The sequence below is a fragment of the Wasmannia auropunctata genome, unplaced genomic scaffold, assembly GCF_000956235.1.
Source record: "Wasmannia auropunctata unplaced genomic scaffold, wasmannia.A_1.0 LD336083.1, whole genome shotgun sequence".
Taxonomy (NCBI): Eukaryota; Metazoa; Arthropoda; class Insecta; order Hymenoptera; family Formicidae; genus Wasmannia; species Wasmannia auropunctata.
Window position 1 is genome coordinate 2,180,319 of NW_012026807.1, and position 24,843 is coordinate 2,205,161.

The 24,843-nt window shown below is 46.4% G+C and overlaps 1 protein-coding gene across 1 annotated transcript in view; it reads right to left on the reverse strand.

Annotated features, from left to right (window-relative positions):
• Positions 1–6,744: 6,744 nt before the first annotated feature.
• LOC105448734 (netrin receptor UNC5C-like) overlaps positions 6,745–24,843 on the reverse strand; it is a 44,641-nt gene continuing 26,542 nt past the window's right edge. Inside the window, exons 4-12 of the mRNA XM_011687476.1 lie at positions 18,521–18,940; positions 17,287–17,568; positions 16,741–16,908; positions 15,295–15,459; positions 14,760–14,801; positions 11,350–11,487; positions 10,139–10,636; positions 8,658–9,615; positions 6,745–7,997 (exon numbers count right to left, since the gene is read on the reverse strand). Of these exons, the coding sequence (XP_011685778.1) occupies positions 7,826–7,997; positions 8,658–9,615; positions 10,139–10,636; positions 11,350–11,487; positions 14,760–14,801; positions 15,295–15,459; positions 16,741–16,908; positions 17,287–17,568; positions 18,521–18,940 (2,843 nt within the window). The 3' untranslated portion in view covers positions 6,745–7,825. The remainder of the gene's footprint in view (positions 7,998–8,657; positions 9,616–10,138; positions 10,637–11,349; positions 11,488–14,759; positions 14,802–15,294; positions 15,460–16,740; positions 16,909–17,286; positions 17,569–18,520; positions 18,941–24,843) is intronic.

Here is a 24,843-nt window from a genome sequence, read left to right on the forward strand (position 1 = left end):
GGGGGGGTGGGGGGTTACATGAATGTGCTGGAGCTGAAAGAGGGAGGACGGCTTGTTGCGAAATGGATCTTGATAGTGCGACAGCATGGTCGTGTACGTGCGGTGCAACGCTATGATACAGCGCGCGGAGCTGCAGCTATTATGATGCAGAGAGAATACTGCAGAATTTACTACGTTGCTCATTAGCATAATCAGACTGTATCAACCGTGTGTTGCGTTGTAAAAACATTAAAATACATTTTGGGAAACAGATGTCAACAGCTGCGCTCGCGTTCAGCATCACGCGAGCATCTGTTTTGTCCGAGAGAGGAGAACCTGCGCGCAGCGCCGCGTCGGCCAAGTAGGAAGAGTAATGGCCAGAGAGCGGGGCGGGTTACGCGAAAACAAATTGCGCCCGTAATTATCTCGGGTTAGGGAAAGTATTTAATTGGACGCGACGTATATCTGTGCGCGCGTGAGAGGATAGAATCCGAGCGGGACCGACGCGGCGCGGCGCGGCGCGTCTTCACGATCTTATCGCGCCCGAGGCTGAAACGCGCGCCCGCGCGATAAACTAGCCGGCTGTCTTTCGTACATTGTGCGGCTCTGCGTCGCGAAGCCATTTGTAAGTGACACGCAGAAGCGTAGCGTCTCTCTCGCGTATCCCGACGTGAGTCACGAAAATCGCGTGGGTTTGCGAACGGGTATCCCGTTCCGGCCGTTTATCTGCTGTCTTAAGAATCAGGTCGGCAATAGGAAGGGCGGATACATATGTATGTACGTATGTCGGCGATACAATTGCAACGTTCCGCTCTTTCTCTCCCGCGTGTAAGGATATTAAACTGCCAATCATTCGACAGAAATCCAAACGCATTCATATATCTATCTCGTACTAGCTAGACCGAAACGAGAATATGGACAAGAGTTTCGGGAAGAGGAAAAAGTTAATTTTTTATATAACTAACAATAAGCAGAAATAAGCCTATAAATAAGTCAGAGCGCTGGATTTTAATGCTTTAATAACATTTCTGCGTGATTTTATGTACATGTTCTATCGAATTTATGTGCCGAATATTTTCAATTTTGAAACACAGCCCTGCAGCTGGAATAGTAATATCACAAAAATTAAATAAAAAATTAAATTAATAATATGTGTAATAATACTATGATGCTAATAAGCATCTTTAAACTACTATAAAGAATTTATTGTGAAAAATATTACCTAAGCTTTGATCGAAATGGGCTTATTTCTACTTTAGTTGTATATTCGCACATCGGTGAATTTTGATTTTTTCATTTAAACTCTATTAGTTTTTATATGAATTTTTATAACATAAATTTATTACGTGAGATTTTTATTGATTTACCGGATAATTCGATGTGAAACTTACGCCGAGAGATCGTATCGTGTTTTTGTCATTTTGCGAAACAGGATGAAAACAAATTGCAATGTTTCCCGGTGAAACTGTACACGGTCCCTGACTTTCCCATTTCTACCTTTTCGAGTTTAACTTGTCTCAACGATGAGACTCACGCTCGTTGGCGGAAAATCGGCGTCGGAGCGGGAAACATCGTGGGTAACAGCGGAGGACGATGTTTAGCCGAGTAGAGTCCGTTGTTGCGGCTACTATACGCGGCGGTAAGCTCCGCAGATAATATACGAAGCGATGAGCGAAGAAAATTGGAGAAACGTCGGAGAGACCGCGGCGGTGTATAGGCACGCCCCGGTGGAGCAAGCCGGAGAAAAGGATGAAGACAGTTCCTGCCGAAATCGATTTCATATAGAAGAATGCCGTCCGATATAATAATGCTGTGTGCGCGTTATATACGAGCTCTCAGCCGTATGGCATCTTCCAATGGAGTCTGGCAATAAATACGTCTCCGTGCCGCTGGCATTGTACGGGAGATAGATAACGCGAGATTCGATGTATTATGCATCCGCGCTCGTTGAAACGCCCCCCCCTCCCTCCTCCCCCCCGCATTTCTCACGCGCGCGTAATCTTTTCCGTCTCGTATTTACACGTGTCTACCGTGGATTTGTAGGATTTCGCAGATGCGGCGTTTCGCGCGTCCCGCCGCCGCGCCGCCGCTTTCAGGCGAAGCTCCGCGGTGGAAGATTCGCGACCTTCCTCGCTGCCGCGATCGGGTGACGAGACGGGTGCCGTAAATCACCGGTAAGTGCCTTTCAGTGCCTATACCTCGCGGAATTATCGTGCGCGTTACGCACTCACGTAAAACGTATCATATTACACACACCTTTTTACACCTTGCGCATATCTTTGCATAATTTTCATGAATATCTCTCAGAAAATTATTATCACCGAAGTTATCAATGGCGCTAACGTGTCGTTTTTTTTCTTTCTGCAATTATAGGTACATTACTCTACTTAGATTTTTCTCCAATAATTTATTTTTTATTCAGTTACTCTATAATTCAGTAATAAATAGTGAGAGAAAATTTATCCTCTTGCATCGTTCTAATCTACCATCTTGCTATATATATATATACGCTGAACTCGTTACCTACTCATCTCACTGAAATGCTAATCTGTAAAATGCCAATAATTTCGTCAGAAAGATGTTTACACGGGGATCTCGGATGAGAGTTTATCTCGCGGCAAAGACGCGTCTCGGGTATGCGCAAAGTTTACGAAGGCGTAACGCATTACGGCGCGATCCGTGCGAAAGCGGCGAATGCGAGCGTGCATTCCTGCGGTGTCGAGGGCGACGTGCGGCGCGGCGTGTCGTTAAATATCGTATGTCAAAACCGTCGATAGGAAATACAACATTACGGCGGCGCGTAAACATTCTCCCGGCTTAAAGCCATCAGGAAAAAAGAAATCGCCTCTCGCGCGTAACACGCGCGGAATCGCGTGGAAAATTATCGCGCGCGATAGGCGAACGTTTCGTGTTTCGCGCGTCGCCTTCGGTATAAATTTAAATTCCTGCAACACGATATCCTTAAGCGGGAGCCTTCGATCGGGCGTGGATACGCGCGCACAAGTATACGGTGATCCTGGCGTCCGTCTAACATGTCATTTGCACGTCGATACCCCCGGACCTTTCTCGCCCGTGCCGTGACCGGAACAACGCGTGGCGTACCACGCGCGCGCGCGCCGATCAAACGGTAGAAAATAATGACGAAGCCGGGCTGCAACGCGTGTTATTACTTGCACTTTCTGTCACGAAGGGACGCTCGCGCGAGCATCCGCGCACGCGACGCGACCCTCGGCATGCCCTCGGACAAAGGAAGGAACGAGGCCTTTCGAGGCCCGTCGAAAGAAAGAAATCGCGGTGCGCGCATTATACGGACGTTTTGCGCTCGCGCTTCTTAATGATGATTCAACATGCCAATAAGTCATTAAATGTCGACGCAGCGTTGACGTGCGTGAACGAGCGACTCGCTGTATACGCTGATCGGAGGAGGGACCGCGCTCGAGAGCCGCGATCTGCGTGCGGCTTTATTATAATTTACGCCCCGTCTCTCCACCTTCTCGCGCTTCTCTAACACCACACCGCACCGGCCGGTTAGGCCATCGTTCGTGGTATACCCACGCGAACATCCGACCAAGTGAAAAAAGACGAAGAGGCTCTGTCCGCCCAGCCCAGCGCGCCTCACGACAGGAACGAATCGGAGCGCTTATTTTCACAGGCGCATTCTCAATGAGGATTCGACATGCCGATGCGTCATTGACTGTCTTTCGAACGGCGAGCGATATGCGATACTCGATTCGATATTTCACGCCGTCCCGTAGTAGGCGAGAACCTATACACAATGCTTCCATATTTCTTGAGTTGTTTCTCACGATGTAAATAATTGTATAGAATTTCATTGTTTACGACGTCGTGTATTTAGTCCAAGTATTATGATGACAATCTTAGCGAAGATAAATAGAAATTTAACCTAGTTAATAGAAAATAGTCACCTATATAGTTTTTTTATTGTAAACGATCACCTGGTTTTTACATCTTAATTAAAACTATTGTTAATTGTATATTATTGATTGCTCTGCAATTTATTATTGTTCGAAATTAAAAATAACGAACAATAAATTACGACTCTCAAGTTACAAATAACAATAGGTATTTAACAATAGGCAATTAAAAGTCCACGCCGTTGGTGCGTAAAATTCTTCTTATTTAAATACATCGTACGTTTCGGCCTAATTCAGGCCGTCTTCAGCAAATCCCACGCCCAATGTCCAGAAAAAAATCCGCTAATATTCGTTGCTTTATTTGTTTCATATTGTATGAGTCTCAACAACGTGAACTTCTATTGTTAGATATTTATTGTTATTTGAGATTATTTATATATATAGATTTAATCAATATGTTCTAAAAAAAGTTAGGAGAAATAGAAAAAAATAGATGAATGAAATCTCGAATGAATTCTCGTTCAGTAAAGAAAACTACTGTATAACTGAGCTTTAATTTCTCGCTGCTGAAATGTAAAAATCACCCTAGATAACTATTGCCGGATTAAAAAAGAATAACACTTTATCAAAATATACGATTGCGAAAGGAACGCAGGCAAAATCGTTCCTTGAATAACGAGACGGATTCACGTGTCAATGGACCATCGATTATCGTGCGAATAACAAAGTCCGTTCAAGAGATTCACTTATATTATCCTGGAGAGGAAATAGCCCTGCTCTCGAGCTATTTTTATAGCGCTTGGTCTTTCTGGCCGACAACATGCTGGAGCACTTGAAAAACACTTGTGTGCATTCCGTTACGTTTACGCAACGATCTCGCGAAGAGCGTCCCAAAGAAGGAGGAGATGAAGCGAGATGCAGAATTGCTCAACGAGGGCGCCCCTTCAGTGCCGGACAGTTTTAATTTCCGAGTGCGTCGGAATTATTCTTTTTTTTTTTTTAAGTTTTAAGTACGTTTCACGCTATACGCAACAAGCTCGACAAACTTTGTCGGAATTGCATCTCGACTTGTCCCAATTGATACTTTTACTGGAAACGTTATTTATTGAACAGTTCATCTATATCTCTCATTTATGAGTGATAAATTAGTGAATACCATTTGATGTTCGCTGCAAAAAAAAAGCGAAGAGAAAATATTTTTCAAGCTGGAAAAAAGAGAGTGAAAGGCGATAAACGATCAACTTGTTTACAAAGAGCATGCATTCATCGAGTGAAAAATCCCGTTTGATACGTTTGATGCGTTAAAAAATAATCTTGCCTCATGTTACTGCAATACATATGTATATACGCGACATGTATTTCCATTACGTTAAAAAACATATTACGATAAAGAAATTGTGTTTATAGCAAGTTGAATAGTTTATCTGTTATGCAGCTGACATTTTCGTAAAATTGCTCTTTAAAGAATTATAATTTCAATGTCTGTCACTTTTTGCTGTGCGATCAGAAAGAAGTTTAAATACTTTTCTCTCGCCTTGCATTCCCTTTCCACATCATCGAGTGCCACCTTACCCGTTTAATTTCCGGCACATCGGGTCGCCAGCACAGTGATGAAAGTTTCCCACAATTCAGCACAACGTGTGTGTATATATATATATATATATATATAGCATTTATTGAATCAGATAAAGTTTAATTTACCGTACTAACACGTACAAATACGATGGAAACGCCGGTTTCTCCTCCCCCCTTTTCTTCCGATAATCGAGCACTCTATTCGACCGTCGAATTTATTGTAACGTTTTTGTTTCAATCCATTTAAATATTGCTTGCCTTTGCAGGCATATGCGTCAGTCAAACTAACTTTTCATTTAATTAACGAAGCTTCTTCTTGGATTAAAAAATTCAACTTTATATGTTATTGGCCATTTTATTGGTTAATATTCTCTTCTGTACTCGTTAAAAGTGATCGATTATATCATCGAAGATAAAGCAAAATGTTTGATAGACGAGACGTATAAATTTAAAAGTTACATCGCTACGCGAATTGCGGCATGTCGGTATAAGCGAATTATATCGAGACTACATAAATATCGCGAAATACTGTCGAGCACGGAAAAGCTCGGCGGAGAGAGATTCGTATGGGGAATCTGGACCGAGAAAACGAAGAGCGAGAGAGATGGAGAGAGAGAAAGGACACGCGTGACTGGTATCGACATTTCAAAATTGCGACGCTCGGCGTCCATTGTCACCTATTTCCGCCTCCTTCAACTTCCGCAAAAGTACGTACCTATTTTCGACGGGAGAAAATCGAGGGAGGCCGTCGCAGCCGAGATCGAGGAGGTGGAAGATAGAATATCTTGTCCCTGTCGAACGGTCCGGAGACAAGCTGAAATTGAAGTAATATACAGCCTCCGCGCTCACGCGCGCGGGCGCGCGCGCGAAGGTGCGCCTTTAATACCGGCCAAGAAGGATGTTCCTTCGCTGATAAAAAATTATTGACAGTATGCCGATAAAGTATGTTTGCAAAGTTATTACGGTGTAACGTTCTTTACAGCATCAGCAGTCTCGATATGAGATTTCACGTCGGAAGATTCCACGTGGGTTTTAAAAATTGTATCGCATTATATTTGCATTAAGGTGTGCTCCTTCATAAATATTAAAAAAAAAATCATATTAAAAAACATACAGTTTGAGACGAGGTGAAAATGAATTTGCCCACATTCGTTGTGAAATAAAATATATGAAGATATCTTGAGAAAATATACGTAGCACATATAAAAGCAGGAAAACAAAGTTTTGCAGAGATTAATAAAGTCGATAGGTAGAATATTTTACTCGACACGGGATGGGATGGGAATTTCTCACGGACGCAGTAATGACAACCGAGTTTGGCTCTGAGGTATACAAGAATATTTTATTCGAAAGTAACAAATATACAATTCTCTCAAATAAATCGTCGATTTAAATCATGTCTGTCGTAATTAGCTCGTTTTATGCGATCGCGCGTTGCGCTCCGTTCCGCGAGCACACGACGCGCACCAAACTAACGCGTCGTCGTGTTTTCCCTCTCTTCGTGCACCGCGATCTGTATTGTCGACACGCATTTAAAAAAGATGTACGGCATTGACGAAAACTCTGATGCAACAATAACGGAAGTGTACGCTTACCGTGAAACCGAGGTAATTTTGGCACGATTCTCAGAAAAATAATAACCGCTCGCTCGTGCTCGGGCGTGCATTCGTGTGTTTAACAAATCGATAAAAAAGTTATCGTCGCGTCGAAACGTCGCGGATATTGCCGATCCGCTCGAACTTTACTTGGTGTCCTGTATATATATATCTATATATATATAACATATATTTATATATAAACATCCATCTCTAAAATGGACATATCCATCTGTATCTGCGCGCGTTATCTTTTTTTTTTTTTAGTATATATATGTACACGTATGTCCGTTCTAAATGCACAGTCCCTAATTACTTCGTCACGATTATATGCGGTTGTCTTTCACGGACCGCGCCGCTGTTGAACACTCGTACAAGCATTTGCCTCGGTCCGTGATCCTCAACGCGGCCGCGGATCTCTCCTAGAGAAAGGAGATCCTTCGGTCTTCCACTATAACTCTCCACTAACTCTCACGTTTATTTACAAAGTACCGACGCGTTTGTCGCGCCTAATTAAGGCAGTGTTTCGATGAGTCCGTTCGGAGAACGCGAGTTCCCCTGCCTCCCCGTCCTCCTCCTCAGCGAGTCTCGCACTCTTTCTCTCGCACGCACACACGCACGCCACTCATTCCCGGCGATCCCGTTCCACTCCCGCCGATTCGGTCTATCTCGAGTTTATCGGTCGCCGTTCGATTACACACTGATTCACTGATCACTTCTCTCGCGCGGGTGGGCGTACAACGCGGTCTCGACTTTCACTCACCGCTGAAAACGCATTTCAGGATCCGGTTTTCTGTTTATTCAAAGCCACGGGCCGAGCTGCGCCTCCAGAATCGTGGCGGCGTCGGTCCTGCCCATTACTCTTAGGTGGTTCAGCAGATCCGTCACCGCCGTCGGTTCCCGGTGCCTCGCCTCCCATAGATCCAGAATGTGCTCGGTCGGGCTGGCCTTAGTCGCGAAGTAATTGATGTACCTGTTATACACGAAGACACCGGCTGCGTGATTACCGTGGAAAGTCCCTGGTAAAAATAAAAATTGGAACGTAAGTCGAACGTAAGGGGAGAGTGACCGAAGCGTAAACGAAACTTCTAGGAGGCGAAAATTGGAACAGCAAAGTGTAAAAGAAGCGTTAACGCTTCCTTTACATTCCGCTGTTCCAATTTTCGCCTCCTAGAAGTTTCGTTTACGCTTCGGTCACTCTCCCCTTACGTTCGACTTACGTTCCAATTTTTATTTTCACCAGGGGTGGCGCAGGCGGGTCATATCGTCGGCGAAATAGAGCGCGTTTAGGGAAAGTTTATATTAACGAGATGAGCAACATGAAAACGTGAATAATATAAAACTTTATTACAGGCTTTATTGATATTTAAAAATTTTAAAATAGTTGTGCACGTGCTATAAAAGAATTAACGCGGACAATTAATCATATTAATCGGCGTTAAAAAAAATATTTAATTTTATTGTCAAAGCAAATATTTGCTATTGCTCTGCTGTTTGATTTGCATTTGAAGCGTATGAATCTGTTCGCATTGGCGAATGTATTTCATGCTCTGTATAAATATAGTTGCGTATTTGAAGAAGCATTGCTCTAGAATAACAAGCAAGACGGAAAGTTGCTGGCCGGGTCACTAACCTGTCGACTTGGAGCCTCTGCGCTAACATTCTCCAATCGTTGCCCAGAGCGTTCGGCGGGTCTAAGCACTGGCAGAGCTGCTTCCTCAAGGATCTCGTAAACCGGAACGGTCGCAGAGTGGTGGAGTCAGTCGTGGCGTTGTTAGCATGTCCGCTGCTAACCACAGTGACTTCCCTGAGCGGCCTCGTGACGCTACCCGAAGAGATCAACTGTTTCGCGCCGTCGTAAACGATTCTGAAGACCTGTCTCGTGTCGGAGTTCCCCTGCGAGACTTGCAGCTTGTAGCTCCTCGTGGTGGTCGGGCCAAAGGCCGTGTCCAGGGCGAAGGTCACGTGCTTGGCGTTCTCCTGACGGTTCCAAACGTCCCGGAACGGGACTTCCTGACGCTCCGTGGGCGACTTGCTCTGCCACTCGTTGCCGACTTCCTCGAGGCTGACGCAGAGCGATTCCCCGTTGTCCTGGTACAGCAACGTGCGCGGCTTGTCCAGCAGGTAGCCCCTGATTTGCGATTCCCGATCGACGATCGCCCTCATTGCCGCCTTCGTGTCCTCCACGGCGTAAACTCGGACGCAGCACTGGCCGGCCTGGCTGGCGAAGAGCGCCAGTCGCAATCTCTTCGTCGCGATCGAATTCTCGCAGCTCTGCCCGGCTAGCACGTAACCGCGCAGTTGCTCGGTCACGATGAAAACCTCCGCGTGATCGAGCTGCGTGAACAGCGGTGTGTTGATAGTCTCGTTGCCCAGAGTCAGTACTCTACTCCACGTAATTGACTGGTGGTCTTTCGACGCGATCGAGGACGAGCCGTCGTCGATGTTGATACCGTCGCATGCCCAAATACTCAGCTCCCAGGTTGCCGGGTGCAACATGGCGCAGTGCTCAAACTGGAGGATCACAGGCTTGTTGAAGGTCGCGGATGACGGGCCGCAGGTCACGACAGCCGATAACTGAGTTATTCCATCTGTGGGGGGAAAAAAACGGGATCGAGCCTCGAACCGTGTGGACGATATACGATATGTGGAAATAACAGGCGGCACGGATGTGATACCATGACTTCTCGAACTTAATGCCGTTATTGTACGTTATCGTTATCACCGATGTTGTTATTGCAATATCCGTCACGTTGATTAATTACGTTTAATATATTTGACATGCGAGGCGCGTATGATTTTTCAATCAAGGGTAAAACGAAGTTATCAAGAAATTGCAAAATCTTTTCTTTTCCCTAGACGGATTTTATCCCCGCCCCGCGTTATCTAACACAAAAGAGCCGGTGTACAGCGATGCCCTATATTGAACATCAAATCAAGCAGGATATAACTCGCACGGGGCACGTGCGCGGAATGGCGTTGATATAAAAATAACATCGCGCGCGCTATCGCGAATGTCTCGGGCATGCACCGCTGCGAAGGTTCGCAGCTGCGATCGTAAAGCTCAGCATCCGCCTCCCACGGTGCGTAACGCCATGAATAATTTGCACTCACCGGGTAATCGGGGCCTGTAACGATCCTCGTTGAGCACCGCCAGATAGAGTTCCTCCCGGAGCGGTTTGGGAACTGCTCCCTCGGGCACCGACATGGAGATCCCGGAATCTGGTAGGACCAGCAGGGCGCCGCGCGTGTTCACCGCCGCCCTGGCGACGTTCCCGGCCTCGAGCTTCGGCAACCGGACGCTCTCCGAGGCGACGTTGTACGTGGAGTCCGAGGACGGGTAGGAGCTAGTGACGCTGTTCTCGCTGTCGGAATGGATCTGCTTGTCGCTGCACGACTCCTGGGTCGACGTGCTCGGCGTGGGCGACATCGGCGACGGTTGCGGCGCGATCGACAAGTGCGGCACGTCGTAGTGGTGTTCCGAAAGGGATCTCGACATCGACAGCTTCGGGTCGAAAGGATACTCGTAACAGGCCGGCACACTCGTCGCCGTCACATCCGGCTGCAGGCTCAGCTTCTTGTCCTGATCCGGGAAGAACTCCGGCTGGAATTCTGAAACGCACACGGCCGAGGCACGGCTCGTGGGTATCTCTGCGCGCTGCGGACAAACGCCGCCGAGATACTATTTCGATTCTACGTGTGGGTTTTTTACGGTCGAAAGACTTCGCGCGTTTCGTTCGCGTCGTTACGAAAGGGAAATAAAACATTGTGTGTCAATCATTAATATTACAACAATATTTTGCTCTCGTTTATTTGGATGGTTAGTCATTTATGTTTTCAGAAAATGAAAGTAATGGATACTTATACACTCAGAGAAAAATATATAGTGGTGGCAATTCTAAAGGTGACAAGTTTTATATGTTGAATTAATGTACATCATTAAATAAACTATTTTATAGTTGTAATAACTATAGTTGCCATTACTATGTTTTATCTCCGAATACATTAGCCTCGAAATAGTATCTTGCCCATTTCCAATCGCGAGAGATTCAGAGGCAATATCTCTCGGCGCGATTACGAGCGTGAAACTACGGGGAACTACGGGGAACAATTTAACGAGCATAAGTAACACGATACGAATATTTGTTTTATTCGTGCATTTAATTAACCGCAACATAATATCTTCAATTACTGTGACGAAAAAGTTAATCTTTGGTAAAAACAAAGTTTTGCGTTTCACGTAATTAGAACCTGGCCGAAATGTATAATATTTTTTTTGTCTTTGATCTAATTGCCACGTACGCTTTTACCTCTGAAATGCTTACCATTACGAGCCATGGAGTACAAGGAGTGATCGCGACCTTTTCGTCGCAGGAGTCTCGCCAGAAAGATCGCCAAGCCACCAATTACCACGCAGGCGACCGTTAGACCGACATATAAGGCTACGTCCATCTGGCGATTCGCTATAATAGAATCACATGTTGCGAATTTTTAATATCTCCCTTTAATATCTTCCAGTATTTATCTTTTATATTAGAAGGAACGATGTGGTAGGTCCTACAAAAATTTCGCTCTCTCTAGCTGGATGGTATCGGGCGCTTATTAAACGTAAACGTTGTAAAAACAATTAATTTTCAATTTATACCGTGCAACCGCTTTCTCGTGCATCCTTAATTTTTATTTACTTTGTACGTGAGACTTCTTTTGTGACGACAAAAGAAGCTTAAAAGCACCGTAGGAGCGTTAAACGCCCGCGCGTCGCTAAATATTACGAGCGTCGTAGAAAAGTTTTAAGGTTCCTCTCCATTTACACCGGCGACACGCTCGTTTCCTTCGCGCGCGCTCGTTTTCTTTAGCGCGTCAGTTTATCGTTTTACAGCACCGCGTTATTTCGTACGGCCGTAAAGATTCCGATCATTATTATCGCTGCCATTAACGTACGCAATAAAAGCACCGCGACGCGAACACGCTTCAAGCGGAATAATAATTTTACGTTAGTGCCGTTGTGTACCCGAGGTGGAGGGGGTAGAGAGAAAGAGAGAGAGAGAGAGAGAGAGAGAAGAGTCTGTCGACGAAAAGCGCGGCGTGGGAAGCGTGAGTTTAAAACGATCGGTGCCAAGACATTGCGCCGCAATGTAACCGAGTATTTAGCGAAGCACGCGGCGCGCACAGACGAAATTACGGGAAAGTACGGAGGGTGTCGTCGCGGGGGATCGCGCTTACGGGAATATGAAATTCAGCGCGGTGTGGTGCTTTACGACCAACGTCGTCGCGTTCCGGATATATGGATAATGTAAGCAAATGCACAACCGAAGGAAATGAAATTCTCTGAAAATAAAATCGCGGTGCGTATAGTAAAACGCGGCGCGCCACGGCGCGGCATGACAGAAGCCTCGCCGCAGTGTCTTGAATTATGGGCAATTTTTCCTTTTACCCGGATTACTTCGCGTGCTTAAGCATTCACGGGAAGCTCCCCCGTAGGCGCGTACCCGCGGCAACAAGAGAGAGAGAGAGAGAAAGAGAGAGACACGACGAGAGAAAATGTCTCCGCGGTCGTAAAAATTGTCGAGAAATACCTCAACCGCCTGCCGTGCGAAGAGTGCCTGACACTCCTTAAGCTTCTTCCAATTTTAGAATGTCAAAGCCATACGAGGTCGTAACCCTGCTACGTGACTTTCGAGCCCAAACTCCCTTTCGCGAGATCATGTGTGCCTCGTTGGCGCACGCCGCGTTCCCCGACACGTGCCCCGCACGTCAATATACTACGACAGCGACGAAAATGCATACGAATTCGGTGGAGGGATTTCGAAAACGCAATAGTTCCACGTCGTTACCCGCAGGACGAGATCGGAAACGCGCGCACGGCTTCCACCCTCCTCTTAAAGACAGCTTGAAAAGTGGCTTTCCGCAGGGGCGTCGGGATTTATTTTCTTCGAAGCTATTGATAACGCTTCATAAACCGAACTTGAGCTATTTTTCATCTTTATTTCCGAGAGGTCGCACATTGCGCAGATGCTTTCTATGTTCTGCAATTGATAAATTTATTTATTTTCTTTATAATAATTGCATAATAACGCGATTATCATTGTTAAATTTATAAAAATTTATACAAGTTATATTTTTTATTTGTACATTAATTTTTTATTTGTACGTACGTGATTATTAATTGTTATATTTATATAAAGAAAATTATTATTATATTTATATCATTATCAAAATAAAGTCCTATAATTCATATTATTGTTGTATCAACACAGTCGAGCATGGATCAATATGAGCTGTCCACTATAAACGTTCTGCCTCGATTGACGGCATCGCGTCTTAAATATTTAAACCAGGGACGTCCGAGATGACTCGGGGGTTCTCCCGTAAGACGCCTGCCGGCGCGGCGCGGCGTAAGGCGGTAAATCGCATCACGTTTCTCCGGCAGCGTGCGCGCGCGGTATCTTCCATCTATATTTTATCGCCGCTTTCAGGAAAATCGAACTCACTTCTGGATTCAAGGGGGTCGTTTCGGGGCATCCAGCCCCCTTGAGGAGAGAGAGAGAGAGAGAGAGAGATCCAGTCGTGTACACGCTCGGGTCTGAGCCACGGGATAATGGCACTTTATTTGCATGCGCGATCAATTTCCCCCTTCCGCGGCGAGGGCGTAACGGCTACCGATTACATAATTTTCTTCGATATTAAAGCCAGTCTCTCCGCCCCTCGGCGTAAAGGGAGGTAGGAGAGGGTGCAGCCGTATCGCGTGCAACTTTGATGTGCTCCGGTCGATAGAATTGGCTACCTTAGGGTAGCGCGCGCGAGCGGACCGGCGCGGCGCGACGCGCGGGCGGGGAGGATTGGCGTCTGTACGGACCAGTGGGCCACCCTCGGCTACGGGCAGCCTCATTGTTACGATTGTTTGGATCGCGCAATGAGGGGTCGCGACGATTTCATGCCCGGGCCTTCGCGGCAGCGTCAATAATTAACCGGTCGAGTAATTAAAAGTAAATAGTACGCGGGAGAGAGCACGCCGCGTGCTCGTTATCGACGCGGAAAAACGCGTCCGCAAATACATACGTATACCCGCTGTGAAGCGAGCGATATCGTGGGCGGCTCAATCAGCTCTCGTTTCATTCTCGGGAATTATTTTTAGCATAAGCGCGCAGATCGAAGCGCCTGATGCACGACGCGCGAGCGCCCCGGCTCGCGTTATTATACCGGGGAGTAATGAATAATGCTAATGTTCACCGCGCCTGGATTCACGCTCTCTATTTTTGCCGCCTTTTTCGAGGCGCATAAAACATCTGATTTGAATGGTATCAGATCGTCGGGGCATAGCGCCGCGTCGCCGGGAATATAAATGGCGTGCACCGGGCGTGAAGAATCCATCCAAGAATGTCGCACGACGAGTTAAGGACATTTGCTTCGCGGTCGAACGCCTCGGTCGCGCCCCGTATACGCGAGGGAACCTCCTATTCCTTTCATCTCTTACTCGTTTTATTTTTCGCGAGCGTCTACAAATCCGGAACGAATCGGAGGAGTTGGAGAAGGAGGAAGAGAAGGAGGAGGAGGAGGTCCGCGTACATCGCGAGAGAGAGATCGTAGCTTATCTAATCGAGAAACTTTTCTCTTTGCGGCGCGGTCGGCTCGGGAACGAACGGCACAGGGAACGACGCGAGGTAAAATCGTAAAAGGAAACGGATCGAGGGAGATTAAAAGAGCGGGAAAATGCTTTATTGCTTGCACAACTCACCTTCCTCGGTTAAATGAGCGCCGCCCACCTTCGCGTTGCCGACTGTAAAAGGAAGCGCCGGTAAGTTGGATAATTAAAGGATTTCGATAGTACTGATAAAACTACTCTCACAAATGCCGTATATATATCTGCTATAGTTAACGCTATTTGTTTTACGTTGCAACTAATTGCAAGTTCACAGTTCCGTTTTAGATCTCTAATTCTACAAATATAAAAACTTGCGCGAGAATGACGTCATATTCTGTTTAAAAATATAAAATAACATTATGTATATCACTTGTTTTAGAAGAAGAAATTACAGTCTTTTATTTTTGATAAAATCATTGTTGTGTTAAATTCAACGTTGAAAGAGTTAAACGCGGACGATATTTATATTTTGTTTTTCGCGAGAAATGAAGAATATATTATTACCACAACTATATTGGTCGAAAGATCGATACGCGCGACGGCTCGTGGCTCATCGAAACTTTGCGATACGCAAAAAAGACTTGCTACGGGCGCAATCAAGACGTAGAAAAGTTCGCCGGTGACTTACCGTTGCACATGCCGCCGGTGCAATTCGCCACGTTGATATCCCTGCCCTGGCAAGATCGGCCGCCGTGGCTGGGTGGCGGGTCGTCGCACAATCTCCTCCTCGTGTGCGTGCAGTCGCTCCCACACATCGACCATGCCGACCATCTGGACCATTGTCCGTCCACGGCTGGCAAAAGAGAGCAAAGTCGAGGCCCCGGTTTCGTTTCAGAGTCGTTAAAACGAGTATCCGATCGACGTGTAGCGATAATAAAAAAGTTCGACAGGACAAAACGGGCTAGTAACTCGTACGAATCCCCGCAATCTCGTTGGTGAAGGAGGGGGGGGGGGCATACTTGTCAATTCGGTTACGTTTATTGCCGCTGTACCGGCTTTTATAACGACGTTTATCTTTCTTATATATATAATTGACTCGTATCGTATACGCGTTTCTTTAAATCAGCACGCGATGAAGGAAGAAAAAAATCAGGAAGTTGGATAACTAAAACTAACTGAAGACGCGCCTAGACCCGTTTACATCCCTAATCTCTCATTCCAAAGCCGGCTGCTTTATTGGCACTTAAGCGCCATCAAATAAATAGCGCGCCGCGCGCGGTTTACTACGTTTTATTGAAACGCCCTTATTACGCGGCCGCGCGGCTGCGGTCGTGTATGTGTCGCGGTTTAATTTTCGTTCCGGGCTGAGGGACATGATTCATGCACTTGTGGAGGACTTACCCAGGGTGTTAGTGAATTCTTCCAAAGCCCCGGCTACTCCAAAAGCGAGCGAGCGTTAAGGGGAACAAAAAGTGCGTCGTGAGTGCATTGACCAACGTGAGTGCGACGGTAGTTAACGCGTCTCTCGCGTGAAAACGCCGAAAGAATATCGGATCGATCAATGTCTTAACCGCCGATATATATATATATATATATATATATAAAGCCGACATTTTCTCGGGGCATTATCCCCGTGGGCACGGTCATTTGCATGCAGTCTGCATATTCTTTACGGAGGATAGCCACAGGTGCCTTTAAGATGTCGCAAACGTTTTGAAAGGTGAATACGATTTAAAAGACTTGACGGTATACTCGAAGAGAGACTTGTGTGGCACGTGTGCAATAGATACGCTCGACGAAGGAAGATGGACGCGGGGAACACGGGACGAGGGGGGGATCAGGTCGTAAATCAAGCGAGGAGGCTCTTCTCTCTTTGGCATCAGTAATATCGTCTTGCGATGGCAAAATCTACTCGTCTATCGGTTTGACCGACACTAACTGAGAGGAGAAAGAGGAAGGCAGCGTTTTCGCTTGCTTACAAGTTAAGTACCTTGAGCGACGTCGTCGTAGCGGGTTAGGGGACGTAACAAAGAGGTACACGATGGTAGACAGGAAGATTCCTCTCGCGGTAGAGAGAAGTTTCTTCGTTGAAAATTTTACGCGCGCGCGCGGATAATGAATTCAAGGGACTCACCGGAGCAGCCCGAGTTGCAGTCCATCTTTTGCTGAGAGGGGCCGAGGCACTGCTGACCGCCGTTCATGGGCGCTGGATTTGTGCACGTTCTCGTCCTCTTCTGACCGCCTTTCGCGCATCGCGAGTGGCATTCCGACCAGGACGACCAGGAAGACCAGCCACCGTTAACTAATCGAAACCAGTAAAAGTTTTTTTTTTAATGTTAGGAAGAAAACAAATATACATACGTAATGCAAAAGTTTTTGACTCAAGGAAAGGTGAATAAAAAAGATAATAAGAAGCACAACCATTTTTATTTTTCAGTTTTCAGTTGAAAGAAATTCAAAATATTTTTTTAGTCGGAAAACAGGCAAATTAATTCTTCGTTCTAACAAATGCATTAAAACACAGAACGAGTATAAATAAAAAATAAAAATGATTATTTTACTTTATCACCTTTTTTATATCCCTGGGTCGGAAGTTTTTGGATCTTATTACATATGTAACGCTGAGAACGTGTAGCAACTTATGTATAAAAAAAGAGGGAATTTTTGATCGTAAACTTACCGTATACTGTTAAGCTCACTGGTTCGCTCAGCCGTTTCGCCGCGATATTTTCGGCGACGCAGGTGTAATTCGCCTGATGGCTAAGTTTCGCTTGACCAATAAGAAGATGGCCCTCGCTGGACACGAGAAGTGTGTCCGCGTCGGTGTCCACTGGGATATTATTTCTTAACCAGTAAACTCTAGGTGGTGGCACTCCCACCGGGGGCAGGCACCTAAGTTCGGTACCGTGACCCGCTTCGACGGACACGGAGTACGGTGGCGATTCGAATTGCTTTTTCAGATCTGAAATAAATAATTACATGCGTTTTTTTAAATGAAAGTCAAGGATAATAATCGGCTAAAATTATCATTTAAGCGCATTATGAAATTCGGAATATATTCGGTGTATAATTTGGTTGGACGCACTAGAGCGCGCATTAGTGCATATTAAAGCCTTTGTACACTGATCTAATCCGAGTGTAAAAGTGTAATACAGATGAATTATAAAATACATATTTTACCAAAATTGCATGATAAAGTAAGTATATTGAAGCTTTCGCGGTTTAACTCGTTTCTGTATTTATTAAAATACACATCTTTATGCCAATTTGTGTACGACGGCTTTAATGGCGCACTGAGTGCGCACTAGTGCGTCCAATCGAATTCGGCATTAGTTTTCCATTTTATATCATTGCAAAATTTACTTTGTTATATAATAAATAAAAAACTGTAATGTTTTCGTCATTTGATATTGTCGACCTCTTTTTTTATATTTTATTTACTGGATGAGTACGACGTGTTCTATCCCTCCAAGCGCATTTTTACGACTAGCTTTTGAGTTATGTAACTCTGAAATTGGCCAAGTGGTTCTCTCTTTAAATTGATTCTCTCGGAAACTCGGCGCTCATTGCATTGTCGTCAATTAAGGGACAGAATTAAATAACGAGTCCGCTGGCAGGAGAATCAAGATAATTAAGAGAGGACAAAGGCAAAGTGAGACGAAAAGTCGACTGTCCCCAGAATTCTCGCGACGTTTATTTCAAACCTCTCTGATTCATGTACCCCCGACTACCTACACCGAGAACCATCTGGCTTAAAAATAAGAGTATATAATCTAACATTATAATTCTCTTTCGGAATGTCGTCGTTTTGCGGTTATTTATCCGTTCAAAAATTTCACTAATTCAATAAGATATTTATAATCATATCGTAGAAAATTATTGTACGTTAGTGTTATATGTCTTATTTTACTCACAAGCGACGTCGATGATTGCCGGCTGGCTCTTGATCTGTCCCGAGCCAGACCAAGCGATGCACTCGCATTTGAATTTATCCTTGCCGAAGTACTCCTCGATGTGATCCCTCGTTATATTGAGCTCGCAGTCGACGATCCTCGTACCCGTGTGGGGATCCACGAAATCCTGCTGCTGAGAATCCTCCGCCCTCACGTTATTACAACGGAAATAGATCTGCAGCGCGTGAGAGGCCTTGCAACGTAGAACGGCGGGCTTGTTCTTCACGACGAAGGAGTTTACGGGCTCCATGAGGAAAACTGGTAAATGACCGCCGCCTCCGGAGATGAGTTCGGTATCGCTGGCTATCGTAGCTGAAGGCACCTCGCCATCGTCATCCTCCAAGAGATAAGATTCCTCCTCCTCCACGGCATCTTCATTTTCTAAACAAAAAAGAAGTAACAACTTTCTAGAAATTGCTCTTCATTTTTACAGACGCTTATAATCGCGCGTGACTATGCCATAAGTCCATCAGATTTTTAATATCTATCTGTATCTTTGTTATCTATATCATTAGTATATCACATCAAAGAGAGAAGCAACATTAATTTATTCTCGTAATATGCAAACGGATTTCGTTGGAAAATTGCACATTAATATGAACAATTAAGCGTGACACGTTATTACGTAATAAATCGGGCCGATTTTGGGTGCTATTATTGCCGTCATAATGCTTCGTAATCAGCGAAAATCTGGCGACGCGGGCAAGCGCTGCAGAGAGAAAGAGTCGGCCGTCTACGCTCTAAATATACCGTAACTCACGGACCAGTTATTAATTCGATGATGATCGTTATTCATGCGGCGCGTTCTATCGGAGTCGTGAAAATTTTATATTTGCCTGTCAACAATGGTGTCCCTCCTGTAAATCCTGACGCTCGGCCATTAACGCAACGACGCGGCGGCGGCCGCTTTCCGCGCAGGCCGACTACGTACCTACGCGGACTACGAACAATCGCGGTGCGCACTGCAGTAATGAATTTTCGGATTTACGCGGCGCACCGGTGCACAAGTCCGATGTATTTTCCGCCAACGAGTGGTTAGACCTTTATCCCCGTGCGACATTTGGCCGGGGGCCACAATTTCTATCGCGATAAACGCGCCACCGTATAGCATCGCCTGTCTCTCTCTCTCTTTCTCTTTTGCAGTCTGTATGGAGAAGCTAAAAAAAGAAAAAAATGCGCCGCAGTAATAAACTCCGTCTGCATTCCATTTTTTTATACGGTGCCCGATTTGTCAACGTGAAGTCCGATATCGAGCGTATCCGTATCTCTCTGCCCGCGATATAAATACGGGGATGAAGAAATCACGCGACGCGTTAACACTAACGAGCCGCGAAACGCGTTCGCATATCGCAGCCGTCGAATTGCAATGGCAATGCAGTGCCGGTACGAGATCGCGTGCGATCGACGCGTCTTACAATATCGTCTTACAACTGATCGCTTCGGTATAACGATAAAATATAAGAGAATTTGCATTTATGAATAAAATAATCAATGTTATCGGCAGAACTCAGAGAAAGCGCTTATCAATGCATTACCAATCAAAACTGTTTATTCATATATAATTACTAATTTACTATTTATTCATAATTACTAATTTATTCATAAATTACTCTCTAAATCTCTAATATTGATTTCGTCATTAATATATTAGAGTGATTACAATTGTTACTCTAATTTGAGTGAATGTGGACGTTCATAAAAAGATTAACTGATAAAATGACTCTACTAAAATGAAATTTCCCACTCAAAGAGTGTAGAGTGACGTAATTTACTCCTATGGATACTGATCCGCACTCGAAAAGAGTGCACTTTTACTCAAATGGAGTGCGATTTCACACCAATTACAGAGTTCAATTTTACTTTTTGTTACACTTGTATTTGAGCCGTTTCGGCTCATTTTTCACTCTTCGAGTTTCAGAGAGTTGTGATACACAATTAATAATCGCTTTTTCTCTGAGCTTTCAACAATAATATTTGGTTCATTCGTCCAAAGCGTTTATTGAAGTCCATCGTTTGAAACGAATATCGCCGAGTTAACAAAATCAAATGAATGCGTTAAAAAATATATGACGCCGCCCTAGAGGGGAGGGGGAGGGATTACAGCGATGTTACAATGGAGCTGGCAATTACCAAGGGTTGAATGGAAACGCAACGGCGGCGGCGCGGCGGCGCGGCGGTTGGCGACGCCGCGCGGAGTTCGGAGCCGGAATTCGGGTAACGCGCGACGCACTTGTACGAGAGACGCAAAGTAAAATAGGATTTTCATCGGTTTCCGATAATTCGAGCAGATCGAATGGCCGATAGGGCCCATCGAAATCATTCTACCCGGTTTCTCCTGATGGCGAATTCATCCATATGAATTCTCGTTAGCCGTTTGGGCGCATGCGGCCAGTTCGTTAACCGTTTCGAACATGCGTATGCATTCGTCCGGGATTTTATTGTACGGCAACGGTATTGCGCGATGTACATCTCTCACGCGAGTGTCGTCGTATTGCCTGTCATACGTCTTGTTTATTACGTAACGTCGCGTACAAGCCAAATCCGTTTAATATGCGGCGCGGATGGAATAACTATCGAACCTCCCGATTGGAATTGTCGGCCTCCTATATATATTCCGAGCCTCTCTTTTTCTCTCTTTATCTTAATTGCAGTTCGAGCGCGTTTATAGCCGCTCGTCTTGCGAATCGGCCGATGGACGCTGTATAATTTGTAACCATGATCTATTTGCACGGCGACTACAGCGGGCGGCGGCGCGGCGTTCTGATAGCGCGGCCTTTCCAGCACATTGGATACGTACAAAGGAAAAGAGTGCACGCGATAACAAGACGTGGATTTAATCGAGCGACGTCACGCGATGCGCGGAAGTGGAACGAGCCGGAATGGGATTTTCATTGGTTCCCGATAATTCGAGCGGATCGGATCGTCGATAGGAGGATACGCGTTGAACTGAGCGATACGATCTCTGTCTCTTTCGGCGCCGAATCGAATGCGGCGTGCGTCGTCGTTGCTCCGCTCGATTCGCGTGTATTTTTAATAGTTTCCAGTGACACGGTTAGTTACCTTAACGTTCAAGCCGGCTGCGCCGGATGCCCCGCGCCGCGAGAGAGGGTCTTTTAAACGCCGAAAACAAGAACGCGGAGAGGGAATGCAAGCACGAAGCGGACGACTTAATTGAGCCGGGTCACGCGACACCGTAATGCCGAGTCAGTGGCGGGAAAGAAAAAGTTCCGCCATCGGTTCTAGATAATTATTCCGAGCGGGCCGCGTGGAATCTTGGACACAATGAATATTCGATGACCGCGAGAAGGAGAGAGAGAGAGAGAGAGCGTCACGATCATTATTCATTTTACACGCGCGTACACACAGCCGGGACAACGTGCGCGCGGACTCGCCGGATTAGACGCGTACATACATATTTCGAATTGGTTCCGCAGTCCGAAAGCCACATTTACCTCGATCTGTCGATTAATAACGGCGGTATTGAAAAAAAAATTCCCGCGATACAGTCTCGGGGGCGAGAAGAGTCTAATCGGGAGACGTCACGCGACACGCGCGCGGCTGCAGTCACGTCGGCCCGCGTCGATCGGAGAATTGTCATCGGTTTCCGATAATTCGGCGCGATCGAATGGGGGGCGATAGGACCCGGATGGAAATGTTGTATCCGGTCTCATATCGTCGTCGAATCACCTGGTCGCGGCGCCAGCCAGCACGAGACCCTCCTCCCCCCGACGCCCACTCCCTTCCCTCTCTCGTTAGCCACGGCGGACGAGCTAGTTAGTCGTGTCTCCGTTAGATACGCCTAGCAGCAGACAGGCAGGCAATGTACGTACACACGTACGTACGCACACGCGAACACGATATGCATTCGCGTCCTCGAACCCCACGTGGCTACTATATGCGGGTTGACCACGTATCGCGCCGCCGGGACGAGACAGAGACACGAGCCACTGTGCATTCATGTACGGTTTCACGGTGCGTCCGTTCACCGGGGTGAGAGACCACACATGACGCCTCTTAATTAACAAAAGGTATCTGCAACAGCAGCACCACGCGCGCGCGCGAGAGGGAGCACCGTCGAGAGGTACTTGCACGGTCGACGCCACGTTCGCGCGCGGGGACGAGCGCGAGGTGTCTACGGCAGGTATACGCCAAGTGTATGTGGACAAGCGCAACGATATGCCGCGTACGAAACCAAGAGAGACGGATTAAGGAAGATACAAGGGGTTCCTTGTTTCTCACGTCACGTGCCTTGTTATTTTAGTCGGCGAACCGAGCACATCTACCTCCACCACCACCACCACCACCACCACCATCACTGTCGCTGCCGTCGTCGTCGTTTCGTGGCCGCGGCAACATTGACCCAACGGCTTGTATATACCTTCCCTGATTTTCGTGCGCGCGCGGAACTGTCGAATGATACGAATGAGCGAACAGCGAAATTCGAATCGGCACGCGAAGGTAACGTTTTGAAGCGTCTTTTAGTAAAATCCTCTGAGCAAAGTGTCTCACCCTCCTTCCGAGCGAGATGCGAAAGGTGCGAAGAGACCCCGGTGATCCCTCCGGTGACAGTTTCTAAAATCGGATTAGCCCGAAGTCGCGCTGCGGTATATACGGCCCAGGTGTAGAGCAAATATTTTGAATGGAACTTTCGAGAGAGTGTGAGCCGACAATATGAGATCCTAAAGTCGCACGTATTGAATTAACGTTTTCCACGGATTCTATTGCGTCGCGTATATACGGACAGGAGAGGCCGTTTCCGGTTCGAAACTGTCGCGGATGTACTGTGTCGTCAACGTTACAATAGAGGACGGCGCCTAGCCGTCAGGTCGGGGTCACCATTGTATTCCAGGCCGTTCATGGATCACGACCTCCGGGTCTCTAAATAATGTGAGTCAAGTTCCGAGACTCGTCGAGACTTTGTTGAACCGTCATTCAGACTAACGAGAGACACGACGACGAGTGGGTCGGTACGGATTCTTTTATCGATCGGTATCGCACGCGCGGGTCCCGCGTGAGCGCGTGGGACACGGCCGTCCAAACGCAGATGGAGATACGAGGCGTACGACCTAAAAGAGCGGACTTGATAGAGATCGTGATACTTTGCTCCGGCGACGAGATCGGCGACGGGATGACACTGTACGGGACGGATTAAAGTATTCCGACCGATCCGGATTGGTCGATACATCTTAATCCCGGTTAGAGGGAGATTGCTTATCGCGCGGTATCACTTTGCACGCGTGTGAAAGTGGCATATGTTACTGATAGGATTTTGCAGAACGGACCGCACAGCCTCGTTTCAAGCTTGAACTTTATGCACACGCGCGCGGTGATGCCGTTCGCTTGATCTCAAGCTGATTTTCCCTCGATTTAATTCACTCGAATTCTTTTTATCAAATTTTCTACAAAAAGTTCACGAAATGTAGGAAGGCCAGGGGTGACAATTTTAGCGCGCGAGAGAGAGAGAGAGAGAGAGAGAGAGAGAGAGAGAGAGAGAGAGAGAGAGAGAGAGAGTAATCGAATATAGCCCGAAGCGTAACGCACGCTGCACGGCGGCGTGTGCGTCGACGGCGGCTAAATGAATTAAAGAGCTCGAAAATGCATGAACGGCGAGGGCGAGAGTGGCGCAAAGAGTGGAAAATGGAGGGTGATGATGCGTATTACACGACTCGATTGCGGCACCGCTACGTTAAGGCGCGTAATTAAGCGAATAACAGAATCAGATACGACTGTTCGCGTGTTACCCCCCGCGGTGGCTTCTTGGAGGGTGTATTGATAACGGCGAGAGGTCGAATCGCATGCGTCATGCCGATACACTTCCTCGATATTTTCTCTCTCTCTCTCTCTCTCTCTTTCTCTCATATACGTATCCTTTATAGTTCCAGGCCATTAAAACTGAATGAAAATTCGCGCTCGGCGTAACATTATCGGATTCATCGCTAAAGTTGCGATGCATCGCGCGCGCGCCCCGTAACGATCTACAGTTCCGCAACGAAATTGCATTGAAGTGATCCGTTCCGTTTTGTCCGAAATAAAAGCGCGACGAAGCACAAAGGACCGAGGTAAGATGAGTTTCATAAATCGAATCTGATATCGACAGGGATTTTTACTTTGTATAGTGTGAACTACAGCTGTAAAATAACACGTGGGCTCACTCGACGTAAAAATTTACTTTCACATTTTACCACTTCACTTGAAGTGCAGACAGGAATTGGAATATTAAACCAAGATGAAGATAAGTTTCGAAACTCTTTATATTTCTCTTCACTTTGCCCCTCAGGTCTTTT